The sequence below is a fragment of the Palaemon carinicauda genome, chromosome 17 (genome assembly GCF_036898095.1).
Source record: "Palaemon carinicauda isolate YSFRI2023 chromosome 17, ASM3689809v2, whole genome shotgun sequence".
NCBI classification, from domain to species: Eukaryota; Metazoa; Arthropoda; class Malacostraca; order Decapoda; family Palaemonidae; genus Palaemon; species Palaemon carinicauda.
The window spans coordinates 44,474,044-44,497,465 of record NC_090741.1 but is presented as its reverse complement, the minus strand read 5'-3'; the positions used below and the strand labels follow the sequence as shown (position 1 = coordinate 44,497,465).

General features: G+C 41.3%; 1 protein-coding gene across 3 annotated transcripts in view; it reads left to right on the top strand.

The window, feature by feature from the left end:
* Positions 1 to 23,422, top strand: part of LOC137656715 (TBCC domain-containing protein 1-like) — a 137,511-nt gene that overhangs the window by 65,228 nt on the left and 48,861 nt on the right. For all 3 annotated transcript variants that reach the window (XM_068390948.1, XM_068390947.1, XM_068390949.1), the window contains exons 3-6: positions 6,729 to 6,824; positions 7,853 to 7,979; positions 8,482 to 8,611; positions 11,835 to 11,946. In XM_068390948.1, coding sequence (XP_068247049.1) covers positions 6,729 to 6,824; positions 7,853 to 7,979; positions 8,482 to 8,611; positions 11,835 to 11,946 — 465 coding nt within the window. The remainder of the gene's footprint in view (positions 1 to 6,728; positions 6,825 to 7,852; positions 7,980 to 8,481; positions 8,612 to 11,834; positions 11,947 to 23,422) is intronic.

Below are 23,422 nucleotides of genomic sequence, written 5' to 3'. Positions count from 1 at the left end.
ATAAAGCTGAGCGGAAGTATTCGACGATTGACAGGGAATTGGCTGCAATACGATTTTGTGTGAAAGCATTGAAAGTATTTTTGTATGGTGTAAAATTCATTGTGCGTACTGACCATCAACCCCTAGTGTACATGATAAGGAAAGAGTGTGTGAATGCAAGGGTTGCTAGGACCATAGAGGATTTGAATGAATTTGATTTTAGGTTAGAATATGTACCGGGAAATAAGAATGTGATAGCAGATGCGATGTCGAGGATGCATGGGAGGATGGAAGATAAAGAGAGTAATCAGAATTCTGAAAGGTTGCCTGAAGGTTTAGTTGTGGAGCAGAGTTGTGAAGGGGAAGATATGGTGTATAAGTGTATCCTAATGGGTTTAAGTAAGTTAATACAAGAAGGGTTAGATACGGAAATACCAGGTAGCGTAAGCGAGCTTAAAAGAAGGGTGATGAGTGAAGTGTCAAAAGAAATGGTATATGAGGAGGAGAGTAGTGTACTAGAAGGGGAAGTATTATCAAGGATATTAATGGTGGTAAGTAGGTTGTATGGTGTAACTGTGTATTTGTATTTTGGATGGAATCGACCGATGGAATATAGGGCATGTAAGGAGAATGATAGGGAATATATTTTGAGGATTCAATGTAAGGAGGAATGTTGCAAATTGTTGAGTGAGAAGGATAATGGTGCAAGTGACCTTAATCTAAGATATGGGGGTATAGAGGACAGTGAACTTGATGATGAACATATTGGTGAAGTGAGTGACAGAATTGAAAGGAGAGTAAATGTATGTATGCATGGTGTAAAAGGAAGGATGATGACGTATGTGAATATAAATGAGAATGAATATTGTAGTTTAATTGATACGGGTGCTCAAGTGTCATTAGTAAATGAGTCGGTTATCAGGGAAATTGAGAGGTACAATTGGGAAGTGAAAAGACAGTGTACGAGTGTGAGAATTCATGGAATAGGTCAGGGAAGTTTACTTGTTTGGGAAGAAGTGAGGTTGAAAGTGAAACTAGGGAGTATGGAAGTTGAACATAATTTTATTGTAATGGGAGAGAATGAAATGCCTAGTTGTTTTTTGATGGGAATAGATTTTTTGAGGTTGCACCATGTGTCAGTTGATGTTGGTAAGGGTTTGCTTTCAAAGAATGGCTGTAAGGTAATAGTAATCGAGGATAATAGTGTATTCATGGCGAATTTTGTTGGCATGATTGATATTGCAAAAAGTGAAGATGATTTGTTGAGCAAAGAAGAGGTGGAAGAAATGCAAGGTGAATGTTTAGAGATAAATAGGTTACGTGAATGTATTTTAAAAGGTATTAGGGTGGAAGAATGGCCGTGTGATTTGGAAGCGTATAAGAAAGTTGTTAAAAGATTTATTGTTTGTAAGAATATTGTGTATTTTTTGCATAGGGGAATGGATGAAGATATATATGTTCCTGTATTTCCAATGCATGCAGCTGTGGGTATGTGTATGGTAGTGCATGACAGGTATGGGCATATGGGGAAGAATAAATTGTGGGAATGCATGCGAGAAAGGTTGTTTACGCCTGGGTTGAGTCAAATTTGTAGGGATGTAGCGACTACTTGTGAGGATTGTCAGAAGGGAAAGTATCAGAGCATGCATGCAAGTCCGCCTATTTTGAGGTTACGTATGAAAGAGCCATTTGAGATGTTTGTGATTGATTGTGTTTCGTTGCCTGTGACTGCGAGGAGACATGTGGGAATGATTGTCATGGTCGATCATATGAGCAAGTTTGCGTATGCAGTGCCCATCAAGAATAAAAGAAGTGAGACTGTAGCGAGAATGGTAAGTCAAGTGATGTTGCCGATGAGTGTGTGTAAGCCTGCAAAAATGTTAAGTGACAATGGTCCGGAGTTTGTTGGATGGGAGTTTGAGCAGATGTTGAGAGAATGGGGCATTGAACATGTGTATTCGACTCCGTATATGCCAAGTGCGAATGGTTTGGCTGAAAGGACTGTAAGAACTTTGACAGAAATTTTGCGGATGATGAGTACATGTGATAATGATTGGGATTTATATGTTGGGCGTGCGTTGTGGGCGTATAATGCAACTGTGCACAAGAGTACTGGTATGTCTCCGTGTAAGTTTGTGTTGAATTTTGAAAAGATAGTAAGACCGAGATTGAGTGTGTCCGAGAATGATAGAGATGTTTGGAAGAAAGCAAATGAGAGATTTGAAAGCTACAAAGTGGGAGAGAAAGTGTTAAAAGAAGTAATTGAAAAGGGAAGAATGAATGTCAATAAGGTACGTGATAAGTTTGAAGGTCCATATGAGGTGTTAGATGTTGGTTCTAGTGGGTTGAGTTATGTTTTAGGTAAAGTAAGTGTGGATGGTAGTGTGGAAAAGGTTAGGGCACACCACAATCAGTTGCGGAAATGGAAGGAGGTACCAAGATATATTCAGGAGAATGGTATGAATAAATGGCTGAAAACGAACAAGTATGAACCGAGTATGTGTGAGGCATTAGGTTTAGAAGATAAGCAATTGGTGTTAGTAGAGTATGGAAAGAAAAAGAAGTCTGAGAATTTTACTGGGGATAAAAGACGGGAAAATTTTGTAGTTGTAGGCGGGAATCAGAATAAGCAAGACAAGGGTGTAAATGTACAGGTGAGTATGGAAGATAAATGTATTAATACAGATGAAACTTGGATGAGTATGAATGATACTTATAGTGTGTGTGGTTTTTCGTTAGATGAGGCAAGAGAACGTATGACGGACACGAGAATGAAAGATAGGAGAATGATAAGCAGTATGAATGATTCTTTTGTTAAAGTAGAAAATGGTTTAGATGTAATGGATGAATTGTTGACAGAAATTAGTGGGATTTTCGGGCCAGATGAAACTGAGGTAGATGAAATAGTGAATGATATCTTAGACGAGCAGAGCATAGACGGGAATAGTAATAGTACGTTGAATGAAAACGACATGGAAGAAGTGAATGAGAGAGTGCAGGTATATGAAGGCCCAGTTACCCGAAGCCGAGGCCCTGTTCCTGATTGCGACTGGGTAATGAGAAAATAGGTAAGTGTTGTGTGAGGATTTGGCAAAGTAAGGGGGGAGGAATGTGGAGGATTAATTTTATTTTAATTTATTTTTTTGTTTGCCAAATCAAGAGAGAGAGAGAGAGAGAGAGTGTGAGTGTGTTTAAGTTTTGTCAGAGAGAGAGAGAGAGAGAGAGAGAGAGAGAGAGAGAGAGAGAGAGAGAGAGAGAGAGAGAGAGAGAGAGAAATTGTTTACAGTATTGGCTTTAGTTTGTCACAGAGAGAGAGAGAGAGAGAGAGAGAGAGAGAGAGAGAGAGAGAGAGAGAGTTGTTTTAGTATTGTTAAATAGAGACATTTTATTTGCTTTAGCTTTGTCATTAGAGAGAGAGAGAGAGAGAGAGAGAGAGTGTGTGTGTGTGTGTGTGAGTGAGCGAGTGTTTATTTACTTGAAGTTTGTCAAACCGCAAGAAAGAAAGAAAGAGTGTTTATTTGCTTTAGTTTCGTCAGAGAGAGAGAGAGAGAATTTCATTTGCTTTCGTTTTATTAGATCGCGCGTGCGCGAGAGAGTATGTGTATGTGCGTTTGTGTGTGCGTGTTTTGTGTGTCCGCGGTGCGCGCTGAGGTAAGGGTAATTAGCGAATGATTGTTTGAAGTTGGAAAGATTGTTGGTATAATTGAGGTTGTTTGTTTACCTTTTTAGCTAGGATAGGGTGGTGATGAATGTCTTGGGCGAAAGCATTGGATAGCGAACGATAGAAGGAGTCGGCTGTGTATTTTTTTTGCTCTTCGAAAGCCGGCTGTGAAGCTTTTTTTTATATTCTGAGTAAGTACTGTTTTATTTATTTTTGTTAGGCGCGTTCATGAGTGATAGAAAGTTTATTGTTTATCTTTGATTATGGTGCGATAGTTAAGTTAGTTAGGAGTGTTCATAAGTGTTTTTCTTTTTATTTTGGCAGGCCGCGATTCCTCCTTTGGGGAGAAGATTTATTTGAATTTGACTATTGATGACCTGGCTTACTTAAGGAATTTGTGTTTAGAATGCTCTAGTGGATTGATTTATTTGACGACGACCCGGACCGAATTTATTTCCGATTGCTGTTGATGATACCGATGATGATGATGATGATGATGATTACGCTCAAGGACTAAATCAATTAAAACATTTTTGTATTGACTGAGTGTCAAGTGTTGCCATATTGTGGCGTTACAACCGAATTGTGGGGTTGTGGCTTTGGCCGAAAAGGACTGTTGGCCCTTGTGTGGATAACGACGTCCACACATAAACAAATATTGGTTTTGGTGTGTCACGTGTGTGTGGATAAAGAGTTCCACTCATAAACAAATATTGGTTTTGGGTGTGTTAATTTTAAGTGTTAGGGGTTTTTTTATTTTGAATGGTGATACGGTTTTTTTCGGTATATTTATGAATGTAATGATTTGTTTTACGTGTAATTATTTTGGTTGTTGGTGGTTTATATGTTAAGCTTATTTTGAATGCAGAATTTTTGCTTTTGGTTGCGTTAATATAGTTTTAAGGCTATGTTTTGTTTTCATTTTCCTTCTGTCCAAGAGTCTAGTTTAAAGTAAAGTAAGGGGAAAGTTTGTGTTGTGGGATATTTTGGAAGTAAGAGTGATTAAGGGTGTGGGGGGGTTGTTTTGTTGACATCCCGCCACAGTGCAAGTCAGTTTCTGTATCCTCGACCAGTACCTCTGTAGCTCAAATAGCTGATTTTCTCTTATACCTGAGAAAAGGACGATCCCTTTCAGCTCCCACTATCAAGGGCTACAGAAGCATGTTGGCATCGGTCTTCCGGCATAGAGGCTTTCGATCTTTCCAACAATAAAGATCTTCAAGACCTCCTTAAGTCTTTTGAGACCACCAAGGAGCGTCGTTTGGCTACCCCTGGTTGGAATTTAGACGTGGTACTAAGATTCCTCATGTCAGACAGGTTTGAGCCGCTACAATCAGCCTCCCTGAAAGATCTCACTCTAAAGACTCTTTTCCTGGTATGCTTAGCCTCAGCTAAAAGAGTCAGTGAGATTCATGCCTTCAGCAAGAACATCGGATTTTCGTCAGAAAAAGCCACCTGTTCGCTACAACTTGGTTTTCTAGTCAAAAATGTGCTGCCTTCTCGGCCTTGGCCTAAATCTTTCGATATTCCCAGCTTATCGGAGATTGTAGGCAATGAACTAGAAAGAGTCTTATGCCCTGTGAGAGCTCTTAAGTTCTATTTAAAGCGTACCAAACCTTTACGAGGCCAATCTGAAGCTTTATGGTGTTCAGTTAAGAAACCATCTTTGCCTATGTCAAAGAATGCTTTATCATACTTTATCAGACTGTTAATACGAGAAGCTCATTCACATCTGAGTGAGGAAGACCGAGCTTTGCTTAAGGTGAAGACGCACGAAGTTAGAGCTGTTGCAACTTCCGTGGCCTTTAAGCAAAATAGATCTCTACGAAGTATAATGGACGCAACCTATTGGAGAAGCAAGTCAGTGTTCGCGTCTTTTTATCTAAAGGATGTCCAGTCTCTTTACGAGGACTGCTACACACGGGGACCATTCGTAGCAGCGAGTGCAGTAGTGGGTGAGGGCTCAACCACTACAATTCCCTAATTCCATATCCTTTTAATCTTTCTCTTGAAATGTTTTTTAATGTTGTTTTTATGGGTTGTCCGGAAGGCTAAGAAGCCTTTCGCATCCTGGTTGATTTGGCGGGTGGTCAAAGTCATTTCTTGAGAGCGCCTAGATTAGGGGTTTGATGAGGTCCTGTTGTATGGGTTGCAACCCTTGATACTTCAGCTCCTAGGGGTCGATCAGCATCCTAAGAGGATCGCGAGGCTCCGTAAGGAAGACGTACTTATAAGGCAGAGTAATCGTTCAAGTCGACTTCCTTACCAGGTACCTATTTATTTTGTTTTTGTTATTTTGATAACTTCTAAAATGAAATAAAAACTCTTAGCTCATAAAATGTAAACATATATTACTGGTCTCTACCCACCATCCTGGGTGTGAATCAGCTATATATTCACCGGCTAAGTTAAATATTTATAAATGATATTTTAATTATAAAATAAATTTTTGAATATACTTACCCGGTGAATATATAAATTAAATGACCCTCCCTTCCTCCCCAATAGAGACGCAGTGGGACGAGGAGAAAATTGAGTCTTTGTTTACATAGAGCTTGGTATCTGGCCGACAGATGGCGCTGTTGGGCACACCCGCAACCTGTATAGCGATCGCTGGCGAGTTTTTTCTGTACAGTTTGTCTGTCGAGCAACAGAGTTGCAGCTATATATTCACCGGGTAAGTATATTCAAAAATTTATTTTATAATTAAAATATCATTTCTCAATTCTGTGACCATATTTGAATGTAGGGCTTCAATTTTGCAACCCAAATTGGTTGGTTTGGTGTAAGTTCTATTTATTATTGTTACTACATGTACTGTATTATTGCTGTTGTTTTTGTCACTATTATCAAGAAGCTTTAACACAGTTAAGGTGTGGAATCTACTAATGTAAATCTGCTGCTTTTGGTGCTATTAACTAAAAAGTTCGCAATATGGCTATTGTCAGATCAATCAAGTTCTCTCTCTCTCTCTCTCACTTATAATTTATGATCAAACAATGATGTGCATCCACCTTTTTTCCATTATCCGTGGAGAAAAACATTTGACAATCTTCCTGCAATGCAACTTTCTTTTCCTAATTTCCAGATGTTGTCACGTTTGCTGCAGTACGCTGAAGATTTGGGCGAGCGTGGATACCCAAGAATGAGCTATGAAACATGGAAACACATAGCTGTAAAAAAGGTAGAGTGTGGTTTTGTATCATTACACACGGGATACTGTCATGAAAACAACCCTTTAGGTTTTGCCGAATATTTTCCAAACGCTTTTGAAATGACAATTGAGTCTATCAGTCGAGAAACATGCCAAGCGTCATTTTGGGACAAAATGGTTTTATTTTATTTTTCGCGGGTTTTATCCTTGTACATCACATTCCCGTCGAGAAACATACGTATTGAAAATATTTTAGGTTAACTGTGTTCTACATAAAATTTGCTACTATTTATAACAAATATGAAACTCCTAGTTATTATATTTACAGAGTAATTCGCGATTGAAAATTGGCAATTTTCAATCGCGATTTCTGACACTTTATAAAAATGGCGCTTGGCATGTTTCTCGACTGAAAGACTCAATTTATGTTTAGCCTATTTTAGTACATGTATTTCAGTGAGTCTTCCCCAGAATTCTCTCGCTTTGTGCTTTGAAGCAAGAGTTTCTTGGCAAAAAGGAAAGTTTTAACCGTGATGCCAAAGCCAGATATAGTGGTCTCATATTATCTGGGTTTTTCATATTAGATTCCTTAATGTTGGTAGCGGTATATCCTTTGGAAGTCATTAGACACATTAATTTTATCCACATTCCACCTTCGCATCCTCACCCCATGCCAAGAGTAAGAATTCTGTCTAAATTTTTTAAGTGATCCACAACTAAACTTTATCTTTTTATGAGTAGAAGTGCTTATTTTTTTTTTTATATACAGTACAGTATTAAGTTCATGCTAATGTATACTCCTTTGAAGTACATGAGTAATTTAGTTCTAGAAACTAATAGGACAGTAATGCAGGATATTTTTAAAAGCTTTCATCTATGTTTATATTTCAACTTCTTAGTATAATTTTTTTTTTTTTTTTTTGGGTGGGGGCTGATTTTAGATTTTTTCTTATAGAATGCACTGGTATGGTTTTTTTGAAGTTTTACCAATGCCAAATGATTTTGGGATGCATGTGGTGGACGGGTAACAGATATCACCTGTTTTCTCCTCCTTCCAGATGTGCATATCTGTAGAATGTGGAATGGTTGTCTTCTTTTCCTGTCTTCTGTTTTCAAAGATGCAACCTGGTCGAGATAGAGAATTGGAGGCATCACTAGCGTCAGCATTGTCACAAAAAGAAAGAGGTAATACGTTATTTGAGAGTCAAGTTACACTTTTTTATGATTATCATTATAAATACCGAGTCATATTTTTAGGCTTTCATAGAGCTTCTTTGATAGGCACCACAAGGAATTGATTGTGAGCATAAAAGAGAAGGCACTGAGGCCTTGAGCTAAAGGGACATTGCAAAGAACCTTTTGTTTTACCTAAAGTATACTGCAGAAGGCTCATCACTGTGTACGGGCTCTCACTGGAAAGGAATGAATACTTTTGAGCCACCCCTATAAAAGAGTAAAAGAATTTGACATGGAAGTCAACTTAAGCAAGTTTTCAATAAGAATTGAGGGTTTCGGTACCCGATTTATATAATAAATATAACTTGATAGGATATGAAATAGCTCTAGACAAGCTGTGCATCTTACTTAGTAAATCACCTTTTAACACCATCTTTGCGGGTATAAAACAATTGGATGTCAATCCTCTTTTCAAATATCTATTGTTTTATAATTATATTTTTACTTGCAGATGAAATGATGGGTGATGTGGAAGTCTGGACGATGGAATTGATAATAATGTTATACCTCCACCGCGTCACAAGTGCTCATCCCCGAGCAATCGCCAGGCAGGCCTCTTTGCAAACGCTCACTACAGACCCGTATCCTTTATACATTGTACAGCTTGAGAGATGGTAAATTAATGAAGTGACATTAATCTTATTTAATATTATTCACTCATTCTTGCAGCTTTTAAACGGTTTCTCTTTGAGGAAAGATAATTATTTTTGTTTGGTAACACTTCTTCACTTGGTAATTCACTCCACTTTACTCTCTAAACTCAGCATACAATGTATAATATACCATTCATGTGAGTTTTCAGTATTTAATACACACACACTTTTCAGGATATTGCTTCTCCATTATATCCAGAAGTTCAAACGTTGTGAAAATCCTCTTCAGTTTAGCATGTTGAAATGAGTACTTATTATTATCTTCCTTATTTAGATTATGTGTTGGTAACTAAAAGAATGTTTGGAAGATTGAAAGACGTGCACGTGTTTAGGGGTATGGCTAACGGTATGTCTGATCATTTTTTGGTGGAAGGAAAATTAGTTGTAGCAAAAGAGTGGGGGAATAGAGTAGGTGGATGTAAAAGGGAGCTAGTGAGGGTTGAAGAGCTAATAAAACCTGGGGTAAAAAGTAAATATCAGGAAAGGTTGAAAATGGTATATGACGAGGTGAGAGTAAGAGAAACTGGTAATTTAGAGGAGGAGTGGAAGTTAGCAAAAGAAAATTTTGTTGGGATTGCAAGTGATGTATGTGGCAAGAAGGTTGTTGGAGGCAGCATGAGGAAGGGCAGTGAATGGTGGAATGAAGGAGTGAAGGTAAAAGTGTAAGAGAAAAAGAGGGCTTTTGAAGAATGGCTGCAGAGTAATAGTATAGAGAAGTATGAAAAATATAGAGAGAAAAAGGTGGAAGTAAAGCGCAAGGTACGTGAGGCAAAGAGGGCAGCTGACCTGAGGTGGGGTCAGGGACTAGGTCAGTCATATGAAGAGAATAAGAAGAAGTTTTGGAAAGAAGTGAAGAGAGTAAGAAAGGCCGGCGCAAGAATTGAAGAGACAGTGAAAGATGGAAATGGAAGGTTGTTAAAAGGAGAGGAGGCAAGGAAAAGGTGGGCGGAATATTTTGAAAGTTTGCTGAATGTTGAGGATGATAGGGAGGCAGATATAATTGCTGTTCCAGGTGTTGAGGTGCCAGTGATGGGAGATGAGAATGAGAGAGAGATTACAATAGAGGAAGTGAGGAGAGCACTAGATGAAACGAGAGTAGGAAAAGCATCTGGTATGGATGGTGTGAAAGCTGAGATGTTGAAGGAAGGGGGTGTGACTGTAATTGAATGGTTGGTGAGATTGTTTAATGTGTGTTTTGTGTTGTCAATGGTACCAGTAGATTGGGTCTGTGCATGTATTGTACCACTATATAAGGGTAAGGGAGATGTGCATGATTGTTGTAATTCAAGAGGTATTAGTTTGTTGAGTGTAGTTGGAAAAGTGTATGGTAGAGTACTGATTAATAGGATTAAGGATAAAACAGAGAATGCAATCTTGGAAGTACAGGGTGGTTTTAGAAGAGGTAGGGGTTGTATGAATCAGATTTTTACAGTTAGGCAGATATGCGAGAAATATTTAGCAAAAGGTAAGGAGGTGTATGTTGCGTTTATGGATCTGGAGAAAGCATATGATAGAGTTGATAGGGAAGCAATGTGGAATGTGATGAGGTTATATGGAGTTGGTGGAAGGTTGTTGCAAGCAGTGAAAAGTTTCTACAAAGGTAGTAAAGCATGTGTTAGAATAGGAAGTGAAGTGAGCGATTGGTTTCCGGTGAGAGTGGGGCTGAGACAGGGATGTGTGATGTCGCCGTGGTTGTTTAACTTGTATGTTGATGGAGTGGTGAGAGAGGTGAATGCTCGAGTGCTTGGACGAGGATTAAAACTGGTAGACGAGAATGATCATGAATGGGAGGTAAATCAGTTGTTGTTTGCGGATGATACTGTACTGGTAGCAGACACAGAAGAGAAGCTTGACCGACTAGTGACAGAATTTGGAAGGGTATGTGAGAGAAGGAAGTTGAGAGTTAATGTGGGTAAGAGTAAGGTTATGAGATGTACGAGAAGGGAAGGTGGTGCAAGGTTGAATGTCATGTTGAATGGAGAGTTACTTGAGGAGGTGGATCAGTTTAAGTACTTGGGGTCTGTTGTTGCAGCAAATGGTGGAGTGGAAGCAGATGTACGTCAGAGAGTCAATGAAGGTTGCAAAGTGTTGGGGGCAGTTAAGGGACTAGTAAAAAATAGAGGGTTGGGCATGAATGTAAAGAGAGTTCTATATGAGAAAGTGATTGTACCAACTGTGATGTATGGATCGGAGTTGTGGGGAATGAAAGTGATGGAGAGACAGAAATTGAATGTGTTTGAGATGAAGTGTCTGAGGAGTATGGCTGGTGTATCTCGAGTAGATAGGGTCAGGAACGAAGTGGTGAGGGAGAGAACGGGTGTAAGAAATGAGTTAGTGGCTAGAGTGGATATGAATGTGTTGAGGTGGTTTGGCCATGTTGAGAGAATGGAGAATGGCTGTCTGCTAAAGAAGGTGATGAATGCAAGAGTTGATGGGAGAAGTACAAGAGGAAGGCCAAGGTTTGGGTGGATGGATGGTGTGAAGAAAGCTCTGGGTGATAGGAGGATAGATGTGAGAGAGGCAAGAGAGCGTGCGAGAAATAGGAATGAATGGCGAGCGATTGTGACGCAGTTCCAGTAGGCCCTGCTGCTTCCTCCGGTGCCTTAGATGACCGCGGAGGTAGCAGCAGTAGGGGACTCAGCAGTATGAAGCTTCATCTGTGGTGGAAATGTGGGAGGTTGGGCTGTGGCACCCTAGCAGTACCAGCTGAACTCGGCTGAGTCCCTGGTTAGGCTGGAGGAACGTAGAGAGTAGAGGTCCCCTTTTTGTTTCGTTTCTTGTTGATGTCGGCTACCCCCCAAAATTGGGGGAAGTGTCTTTGGTATATGTATGTATGTATGTTATTTAGATTACTGTATTTTCTTTATTTAATTTTTCTAGTTAATTCTTAATTTCTGTTTCTGCTCTAAGTTACTTTTTGTATACGGCCCCTTCTGCTATTAGCATTCTACTTTTCCAACCAGGTTTGCAGATGAGCTTATAATGATGATAAAGGTAGGTCTGCCTATGAGTCTACTTTTATCCTCTTCACCCTCTATTCTCAAAAGTGATAGGCTATCATCCATATGTGCCCCCTTTTTTATGTGGAATCCACTGAAATTCATTATTGTTATTTCCTTGTGATGAAATTTACCTTAACCTAACTATGCAGCTGGCCTAACAATTCGTGTGCAGTTTCCACATCACGCAAGCAGTTACTTGAAGAAAAACATGCAAAATTTGTAAGAGAAGCACTTCCGGAGCTGTTGAGTTTGTTGGCAGGGGTAAGGAAGTACTTCTTAGTATTGTACAGTATCTTATTTTGTTCCTACACACATACAAAACTTTTGTCCTTTTAAATAGGGACATATTGTATCTTTAGCAGAACTGGAAGGACTGTTAAAATCATTAATGAGGTGGTGAGTGCGAGTCCACTTTCCTGTTGAAGACTATTCTCTTTTGTCTTTGGCCCCAAGTACAGTAGTACTGTTGCATCCTATACAAGGTTGTTTAATGTTTTTTTCATTCTTTAGTTTTGAATGGTTGATATTTGCTTCATGTTGATATTGGAACAAGCAGGAATAAGAGTGTAGGATTGACACTGCATTGTTTTATGGCTAAACTAGCATTAGATACACTCACTATGGACCTTAAAGACATGATTGTTCATAATTGTATAGATTGTGGCCTCCTGTTAAAGGTGGGAGTATACTTTGAGAAGCGTTAAGGCTAAATATTCTCCGGCTTCATTCTTGGCAACGTCCATGACATGGCAGAGAGAGACTTTAGCATTTAACATTTTGCTGAAGCTTATAGGTATGGACCTTTGGCTTGGCCCTTGGGAGAACGCTTCAAGAGCTTTGTGAACTCAGACCTATACTGCAGGGATGCTTTCAGGGCTGGAGGAGTGTGTGGTGATTACCACACTTCAACATGTTCTGGATGCTCTTCCTTGCAGACCGCCAATGGTGAGTGACCTAAGGAAGGCTTCGGGCCAAAGTTTGGGTGGATGGCTGAACTACAACAGTAGCCAAGCTAGTCTGAAATGCATGTGTATTCTTGGTATTGGCCAGGTGTTGGGGGAGCTTGGGCACCCTCCTTCACTTTTTTTTTTTATTTTTTTCCTTAGATGGGGGAGTACTACTCTATTCTCTTTATTGAATACTTTAGTAACTAGAATTTGGAAAGGGTCACCTGTAGTGGAAGATTTTGCAGCCAGCACAGGTTGGTGAGTGAGATTGACATGGACATTGACCTGTGCTCATGGCACAGCTTACTTTTCACCCTTATCAGCAGAGGGAAGGGTACTTGATACCTCTTGTGTCTCTAGTTTGATTAGTGTCAAAGATTTTTCTTTCCCCAACAACCATCCTGAGTCTTTATCAGCCCTATATAATGTTGCTGATCTGTCTTTGTCATAGAAAGTTCATATTTGTGAAGGGGAATTCATATTTCAAGCAAAGTGCTGACCCTTCACCCCTTGTGAGGGATGAGAACACTTACGATTTTCGTGACCCAAAAATACCAGAGCTTGACCTATTACCAAGTGAACTGGAAAACTCAGAGTCATAGTGTGCCTTTTTTTGGAGATTCTTGCATTCCTTAGTGAGTTTAATGAACCAAGTGTGACAGCTATACTTTAATGCAACGAAGTTTTATGATCGAGTGTCGTGCTTCAGTACCTCTTCAGGTTGACTCTTCAGTGTGGGTGCTGATGATGAGTCTTATCTTGGTGAGACTCAGATTAGAAGGTACAGGCTTCTCATCTTTTGAGACTGGGGCCTTGAAGACATCTCCCATGGCCGCCCTCCAACCAATTTCGTGGCTTTACCAGTGGCCAGGTACCGTGACATACTTCACAAAGACGACACGGTTATCATTTCCTAACACTTGCAAGAAGTACGAAAAACTTGCTGTCTGGTATAGGAGGATTTTCTTTTTATTACACCATGCAGTGAACTGGATTTTGAAGGAGGAGGATGCTGTGGTGTCCCAATTCTCAAAACTAGTTGGTCCAGAGGTAGAAAGGGAACTCTTTGGAATGCTTCAGTGCTGGAGTCTGTCATTCTTGTCAAGGAGTCTTTTGCAGGTAGTGGTGGAAAAATGGAGATATGCTTTACTTTGCAGGATTCCCTGTTTCACCACAGTCGTTTTCTAGGGCCCTAGCTCTTCGAGTGCTTCTGAGGACAAACCTTCTGGTGGGGCAGTGTGTCAAGGATCCGATGCAAAAAGGTCACTTCGTCCCTCTCCAGACCTTCATTAGGATCACCAGCAACTTCCATTTAGAAGAATCCTGTGCATGCACAGCCCCTTCAAGGCCCCATCCTGACCAGTTCAGAGAGGGAAACAAAAAACTTATGTTACAGTCCCCCCTCACCACTGGTGCCGCGATTATAGGGATGCCTGGCATACAATTAGGAAACCTGGCAGAGAATGGGGCCTAGCCTTAGGTAGTGAGTGTCTTTCGAGACTGGTACCTACTATCTTTTCCGGCCTATCCACGGTCCAGATATACCAGGTCAGCCAGACAGCGTACCGATTTTAAGCCTCTTCTGCGCACCTACGTCATCTGAAGGGGCTTAGTGTTGGCGAGACCCATTAAGAACGTAGATTTTTCACACAGTCAATAAGGTTTTCTATACTTTATCAAATTGTTAAGATATCGCATTCAAAAATATACTGATATCTTAACAAAAAAAGCAATAACATCGTCAGGAACTTCAATACCAAACTGTTTTAATTCTAAATAAAGCTTTTTAAAACAATTTTTTCCTTCCATGAGAGCTTCCCCGTGTACAGGATTAAAAATCTCCCGCATTATTAACAACTGTGAAAAGACTGACTAGAAGGTGCATGTAATTCCCCCCGATTAACACATGCTATCTAAGTATCATTCCTTAGCACTTCTTCAGTCTTATTTCCTATCTCAGGATATTTTACACAACATTTCTTTACAATATATCCACCAATGTATTTAAGAGCTTCTTCCTCAATTACTCCCCCAATATCTTTCATTTCTTTATTTGCTCTCTAAAGGTGTTCTTCCTCGTCTAAAGCATCTTTCTCTAAATAAAAATATAAATTTCTGAATATCTGCGTTGTTAGGCTAAGTCCCTTTCTTTCGTGATAGATTCATCGTCTTTGGCTGATTCATGAGATTTTTCAACATTGGTGATATTACACTTTTCACTTAATATTTTAATTTCCTTTCCTAGTAACATTTTTTTAACCAAAATTTAAAGTTCACAGCATGAGGATGATCATAGTGCCCATCCATTTGCCTTATATACCCAAAGAAATGTTCAAGGCAATCTTGATTTAGTCTTTGTGTAAGTAGGTACTCAATACTATAAGAGCCTTTTAGCATATCAAACAAAGCAATGGTAGATTTACATGGTAAAATTATTCCTTTCTGAAACTTGAAAAGACTTTTTGTATTAGGATTTTTAACACTCATAGTATTCATTACCTTGATTACCTTGAGCAGTGTACCTGTTTGTTTTTCTACATCAATACCAAAAGCATTGCTTTTACCAAACTCTCCATACATGGAGGAAGAATTCATTACGTCGAACCAATCATTTATTAAAAGAATAAAATCTGATGTTTGATTCTAGTTTTGACACTCCAACAGTCCCTTTTCCAATAAATATTTTAATGAGTTGGCACATGACCTAGACAGTAATTGAACTGCTAATTTAACTCGCTGTCTTTGTTGACCTGTTACAGTTGAATGTATTTCATTAATCTTATATGCAAGCCTATATTCTTTTTTGGTTTTATTAAGCGTTTCCCGAATGCTGTCATCTGAAATACACTCCAGTCTTGAGGAAAAAACCGGAGTCAATAAAATTATTTCTAATTTAATTAAATGTGGAACATCTGAGAAAACAAAAACTTCTCTTTCTGGTTTAAAATGAATCGAGCAAACAGAAGCTTTCACAACGTTAATTCTGTCTGCACGGCAACATGCATGTATCCACTGGTCTATGTATGGTTTTTCTTTTGGAAAGCGATGGTATTTTATGTTTGAGCTTTTAGTTTTATCATGTCTATTAGCCAAATACTGCGCAGTTACTTGGCATTATTAGTGACGGAATGAATGAATGAATAAAATGATATTGGACACAGCGTCTCCTGTTGTTTACGTTACCTCTATAGGTAGCTAACTAAGGCAACGGTCCTTTGTTTTGTTTACCCACGTGTGTGAGACGGGGAAGCTTGACGTCACAGTATGGGTGATTCACAGCTTAAGCTGCGCGTTGGCTGACCTGGTATATATAGACCTTGGGCCTATCCTACTTTTGCTGACTGATAGCATTTGTAACTATCCTCTAGTATCACTGAAACCCCTAGTATTATTGCAGAGGTGAAAGGCATTTTGGAGAAGATTGGTCTCGAAGACATTTAAGACTGGGTTTCTACAGTCAACTCATCTTGGTGAAGTCAACATAGAGCTTGAGACTGGTCATGGACTTCTCTCCTGATCCAGTTTGTACAGCAATCATGTTGAGGATGGAACAGTATAATCTTTACTAACATCTGTGAAGGAGACTTCATGCTTTCAGTGGATCTCAAGAATACAATCTTTGAGTGCCTATTCATCAGTCCTCTTGTAAGTATCTCCGATTCTTCCTCAATAGAGCATTGTATACCATTCAAGGCCCTGTGTTTTGACTGTGCACTATTCTGCAGGTATTCACACTGATAGAAGCTTGGGTCTCTCATATGCCAATGATTGGATAATCCTTACCTCCTCAGAGTAGTAGTTGCTACAGGATCGAGATAGTCTTCTTGCTATTTGTCGCAATCTGTGGATTGTGATAAATTTGGAAAAACTGAATTTCTCATCAAGATAGATTTTGAAGTATCTTGGCATACTGAAAGACATGGCAGCAGTGAGACTTTCCATCTGACAATCATGTCAGGCAAACTGAGAGAGGTAGCATAGCCATTCTTTCCAGACGGTAATTAAAGTTTGACATTGGTAAATCTCGCTTTCCTAGTCGGAGAAGCCTGTTCCTTGGGAGTCACGGGCATCTCCACCTGAGATCCTTTCAATGGTGTTTTGAGGAACAATGGTCGGCCTCTTACTTTAATAGGACTGAACGGGTGGTGTTCTGTTCTGTTCCAGTAGGATGGGGATTTGGGCCGATCTTTCCTGGTTGCTGGATGAAGGAAACCTCACCAGGGAAGTTTCTCTAGACTCCCCACCTCCACACATACAACTGTTGTTGGTTGCATCAAAGGAGGAGTGGGACTTTCACCTGGGTGACTTGGTTGTGCCAGGTGTATATTGTCAGCAAACGAAATAAATCTGCCTTAATGTTTTAGAGATACAGTGCAGGCATTCCAGGAATATTTGAGGAAATGCTTGGTAGTGTTGATTAGCTATGCCGCCGCCATAGTAGCTTACTTTTCAAGGTGACAAATATATGCGAATCACACTAGAGTTGGAAGCTAGATACTCTGTGGTCCTACACTTTTCCCCTTTTCAGTCTAATTCTCCGGCCGATCAACCAATTGTTGATCACGCTAGGTCCCAGATGAACCTGGTTGTTCCAAGATGGCCACAAGCCAAATGATGTTGCGATTTGTTAGCATTTTTAGCTCAGATTACCAGCTTACTCGTTGATCTTTGCCAAGAAGCACCTCTCAGTCATGAATGTAGAAGGATACTGCTCATCCTTGAGCCTTGCTTTTTTTATTGAAGAGCATAAACCTCTCCTCCTCGTCGGAGTTGTCATTGCTTGATAAAAGATTCAAGGAGTTTTGTACACCCCAGGCCCACAGTCTCTCGGCCTGGAATCTCAATCGTGATTTCAAGTCTTTTACACATGCCCCATATAAGCCTTTGAAGAGGTCATGAAATAATGCTCTAACTCTTAAAACCTTTTGTTTGCTATCAATAGTTTTGGGAAAGAGAGTTGGCGAGTTGGTTGGACCTCTTGCTTATCCCGTTAAGTTTGAAGAGGGTCTCTTAGTTTTGTGGCCAAATTCAAAACCAAACATAGAACTCATCACACGACCAAGGTTTGATACTTTCTCTATCCCTTTACTTCATGAAGTGTCTGGTAGTAATAAAAAAATACTTTTGTTTCCTGTGAGGGCTCTGCAGTGCTATCTGAAGAAGACTCGACTTTTCAGGTTTAAGTGTCAGAGTCTTTTCCTTACCACTGTCAAAACCAAGAAAGAAGTATCATGAACAATTTTTCTGGCTTCATGAGACAATCAAGAGCATACACTTCAATCTTTGAAGGGTTGAGTTACCAGCTTGAACTGAAGCTCATGAAGTCGAAGGTTTTGTCCCCAATTGCATTCCAAAGAATCTTGCTGTCGAACTGGTGATAAAGGAGTCGAGAAGTGCCGAATTAACCCACCTTAGGGCAGGAAGTATTCGTGGATTCTCGCTTTTTGAGCCTTTCTCTGTTACCTAACCCCTACAAATAAGAAGGGCTGACTATATCTTACATAGTAATTCTTTTTTCATGACTGACTCTGTGCCATTATTGCTTTTATAGCTAGGTTTTAGTTTCCTTTACGTTCTTATGTGTTTTTGAAAGTATTCTTTATTTTACTTGTGTATTAGATTATTGTACTGAAGAATTAGGTATTTTAAGATTAAGATTTCCTTTATTGTTTATTTTCTTTAAATTATAGGGGAACAGTTGAAATAATCTATCGTGTGTGTCATATCTGTGGGAATTTTTGGTCTGTTTTATTTTTAAGATACCCAACTTAAGGGAATGCTCCTTATCAACATTATGTTTGCTCTTTGTCTCATAAATATTAGCAAAACAGCATTGCATTATTATAGCAGCATTATAATTGTTTATTTTTCAATATTAAACTTACCCGATAATCATGTAGCTGTCAACTCTGTTGCCCGACAGAATTCTATGGAGGGATACGCCAGCTATCACAATACTAGAAGGGGGTGTACTTACCAGCGCCACCTGTGGCCAGGTACTCAAGTACTTCTTGTTGACACCTCCTCAATTATTCCTCTGTCGTGCTTCTGACAAGACGTTCTGGGATACGCTTATGTTCTTGGAGTATTTTCACGACTTTGGTGAAGTATTTCTCTTTGATTTCGGCTGTCGCTTTACTGGAAACTTCTATTTTAGCTTAGTTAGCTTTTGGAATTAATTTGATTAATTTTGGTGACGAAGAGAGTATGAACTCTCGTTCACCTTTCAATGGCCGACCCTTCCCTTAGACGGAAGTGTTGGTGTCTAAGAGAGTATAGACTCTTTTTCTTAATTTTGCTTAACAAAAGTTATAGATTTATTTTATATCTCTCCGCCTCTTATAGGCCTCTTCGATTAACTTCCTTTTATTATAAACTTATTAAAATTAATTTTTATATTTGTTTATATTCGACCTTCCTAATAGTAGGCGGTCTTTTCTTGGTACCGAAGTTAATTATCGTGAGCCCGTCATTTCGGTTTTACCTGTTAACATATTATGCTATTTTAAGGTCTTTGAAAGAATTTCTTTGATAGTCTCGTACTTTTTCAAAGTTGAACTAACGTTTTGTTTGTCTCGGCAGTTGTTGACGTTCAGAACGTTTCAACTTGCACTCTATCGTTACGATAGAGAAAGAATGTTCACGGTTTCACATTGCAGTAAGAGTAACCGTGTCTAGCGTTTTGTTCATTCTTTCTTAACTTAATGGTTTTGATCCTAATAAGGAACTTTTCTTTTTGGGAAATATTTCAGTTTTTTCCTTTAACAATAATATGTTTTAACGATATATATGATTGGGCTCTTCTCTCAGGTTCTAAGTCAAGAGAGAGAGAGAGAGAGAGATAGAGACGGAGGGAGAAAGAGGATAAACGTTTCCCTCAAGCCTGCCAGGCGTACGAGTAACGTCGTTATCGTTTTGCTCTTATCCCTAGTCTCTTTAGGGGAAGAAACTAAACGTTTCTAGAGTGATCTAGTGTTTAGTCTCTTTCCAGCCACTGAATTTTCTTTCATTAGATTTTTCTGTTACATTGTAATTCTGTTTTCGCAATTACTAACTTTTGAGAAGGATAGAATTGCGTGTTTCAGGTACAAACCACTTAAAGTTTCGAGTTCAGTGAAATAAGTGCAAACAGAAATCAAAGTGATAAGTGATTAGCGCAAAGTATGTCAGTGTTATGCGTGAGGGTACTTTTGTGCGCGCCAGTCGTCCTCCCAGTCCGGGACCTCTTGCAAGCTCCCAAGCCCAGGGGAGAAGCAATGTCGAAGGATTAAAGGGTTCGGCAGGCCTTGATCGGCGCACAGAAGTATCCTCGGTGGTTGTGGGCGTGTCTTACCGAGACCGTCACTCCCACCCGCAGACGATTGAGCCCTTATTTTGCTCGTCTGCAGAAGAGATTTAGAGGAGAAAATATAGGCAGAGTAACGCTGGTCTCAGGTCTCAAGACCTCTTAAACGTAAGTCCAGACCTATGCCAGACGTACGAAGTAAAGTTCAACAACCCGGATGCAGTCATTGGGTTAGCTCTGACTCTCCTCAGTCATCAGTTTGTCGGGCTGAGAGTGCGCCTACACTCCCCCCGCCTATGCTCGCTCCACCTGATCGCAGTACCACCTGCCAGGCGTACGATGTTGTGGACTCTACTACAGTCCATGCAAGCACAGCTTTCGGACCTGATGCGTGAGTGTCGTGCTGAGAGTGTTGCACCTCCTCCTCCTCCTGCACCGGTGGTGCACCAACCGCCTGCACCCGTTCAGCCTGTGCTGCACCCGCCTGCACCGATGGTGCACCAACCGGCTGCACCCGTTCAGCCTGTGCTGCACCCGCCTGCACTCGCTGCACCCAGTCGCAGCACCATCTGCCAGGCGTACGATGTTGTGGACTCTACTACAGTCCATGCAAGCACAGCTTTCGGACCTGTTGCGTGAGTGTCGGGCTGAGAGTGTTGCACCTCCACCTGCACCCTTTCAGCCTGTGCTCAACCCGCCTGCACTCGCTGCACCCAGTCGCAGCACCATCTGCCAGGCGTACGATGTTGTGGACTCTACTACAGTCCATGCAAGCACAGCTTTCGGACCTGTTGCGTGAGTGTCGGGCTGAGAGTGTTGCACCTCCACCTGCACCCGTTCAGCCTGTGCTCAACCCGCCTGCACTCGCTGCACCCAGTCGCAGCACCATCTGCCAGGCGTACGATGTTGAACCTCTTTCTGTGTTCGCTGTTCCCAGTGTTGTTCAGCCTCAGCCTTCTTTAAGGCAACCTTTGGTTTGGGATCAGGAGGATTACTCCACTCTTCCTCCTCCTCCCCTGGCTGCTCCACCGGTGGTGCAACTCTCGGTGGAGGTACAACCTCTTCCACCTGTGAGTCAGTCTCCTCAGCTGCTGCACCGAGCTCAACCCGTGCACCCTGATCCTGCGCCTCAGACACCTCTGCTTGCGGGAACTTTACCTTGTTCTGCGCAACCTCGGTCTCTTCACGCTCCACTCATACCACAGGAACAGGAACTTTCTGCACCTTCCACTGTTGTTGTTCCAGCTCGTTCTGACTCTGCTGTTCAGCATACCTTACCTCCATTTTCAAACCATGGCAAAAATATGAATCATGAGTTATGAATGTAAGGTAAACATTATGTTGATTTTTAAACCCCATGCAAGCATGCATAAAGCACTCTAGCACTGGTCATGGAATTTCTGAGAATGTTAAACGCCATGCACACGCTCTGCTTTCCTTACAGCAGGCTCTGCTTACAGCAGGCTCTGCTTACTACATGCTCAGCATTCAGCATGCTCTGCATTCAGCATGCTCTGCATACAACATGCTCTGCATACAGCATGCTCTGCATTCAGCATGCTCTGCATACAACATGCTCTTCATACAGCATGCTCTGCATACAGCATACTCTGCATTCATCATACTCTGCATACCTTACCGCATGCTTCTCAACATATCTTGGGTTGTTGCCAACTCACTAGACTGTCAAGCAGTTTCATAACGTTGCCTTCTAGTCTGCTGCTTTTGCACCAGTGAACCCTCACTCAGAGAACTTAGCTTTTCTAGGATAAGGTCCCTGTAGATGAGAAAGTTCTTTTCTCCCTCCTTCTGATATTCCCTTGAGGACTCTGTCATTTGGAGGGAGCCTTTAGCTGCATAACCTCTTATGGACTTTTATTTAAGCATAACATGCTTACAGGGAAGGTAATGGTTCCACTTCAGCCGCTAATCCCGTCTGTTACCACACCTGCTCCCATAGACCTTGAGCTGTGTTGCATGACATGCAGTCCAAGCTTAGTCCTTGTTAGAGGATTTTTTGTTTACGGAGTCAATGTGTCACGGGGAAGACGTTCAACAACCAACAGAAGGGACTTGTTGTGACGCAGTGCGGCTACCTCAGCAACCCGTTAAGGAGTTTTCTGTACGACCCAGATAGTCTAGACAGATTCGGGTTGTCACTGTACTTCCTCGCTTGCCCATGATTGACAGTTTACAGACTGTGCAGCAGTATCATGATCTTGTGTCCGGCTCCGTCAGACGACTGGCTTTTAAGAGCTCCCACAAGTCGTCGCTGTCTGGAGATTTTCAAATGGACTATGGTTCTGACCAAGGAACTGGGCCTCCTGGTCAATTTTGAGGAGTCTCAGCTAGTTCCATCCCAGACCATTGTTTCCTTGGGTATGGATCTTCAGAGTCGAGCTTTTCGGACTTGTCCGTCGGCCCCAAGGATCTTCCAAGCCCTAGAATGCATCCAGAGCATGCTGAGAAGGAACCGATGCTTAGTCAGGCAGGGGATGAGTCTAACAGGGACACTTTCATCGCTGGCCCTGTTCATCGAGTTAGGGAGACTCCACCTCCGCCCCCTTCAGTATCATCTAGCTGCTCACTGGATAAAGGACATGACGCTAGAGACGGGCTCAGTTCCTGTTTCCGAAGAGATGAGGTCTACTCTAACGTGGTGGAAGAACAGCATTCTTCTCAAGGAAGGTCTACCTTTGGCTGTTCAGACCCCCGACCACCGTCTCTTCTCGGACGCATCGGACACGGGCTGGGGTGCGACACTGGACGGACAGGAATGCTCGGGAACATGGAATCAGGAGCAAAGGACACTTCACATCTATTGCAAGGAGTTGTTGGCAGTTCATCTGGCCTTGATAAACTTCAAGTCCCTCCAGCTTAACAAGGTGGTGGAGGTGAACTCCGACTACACCACAGCCTTGGCTTACATCTCCAAGCAGAGAGGGACTCATTCGAGGAAGTTGTTCAAGATCGCAAGGGACCTCCTCATTTGGTCAAAGATCGAAAGCTCACGCTGGTAACGAGGCTCATTCAGGGCGATATGAATGTCATGGCAGATCGCCTCAGCCGTAAGGGTCAGGTCTTCCCCACAGAGTGGACCCTTCACAAGAATGTTTGCAGCAGACTTTGGGCCCTGTGGGGTCAGCCAACCATAGTTCTATTCGCTACCTCGATGACCAAGAAGCTCCTCTTGTATTGTTCTCCGATTCCAGACCCAGCAGCAGTTCGCGTGGATGCCTTTCTGCTGGATTGGTCCCATCTCAACCTGTATGCATTCCCGCCGTTCAAGATTGTCAACAGGGTACTTCAGAAGTTCGCCTCTCACAAAGGGACACGGTTGACGTTGGTTGCTCCCCTCTGACCCGCGAGAGAAGGGTTCACCGAGGTACTGCAATGGCTGGTCGACGTTCCCAGGACTCTTCCTCCTAGAGTGGACCTTCTGCGTCAACCTCACGTAAAGAAGGTACACCCAAACCTCCACGCTCTTCGTCTGACTGCCTTCAGA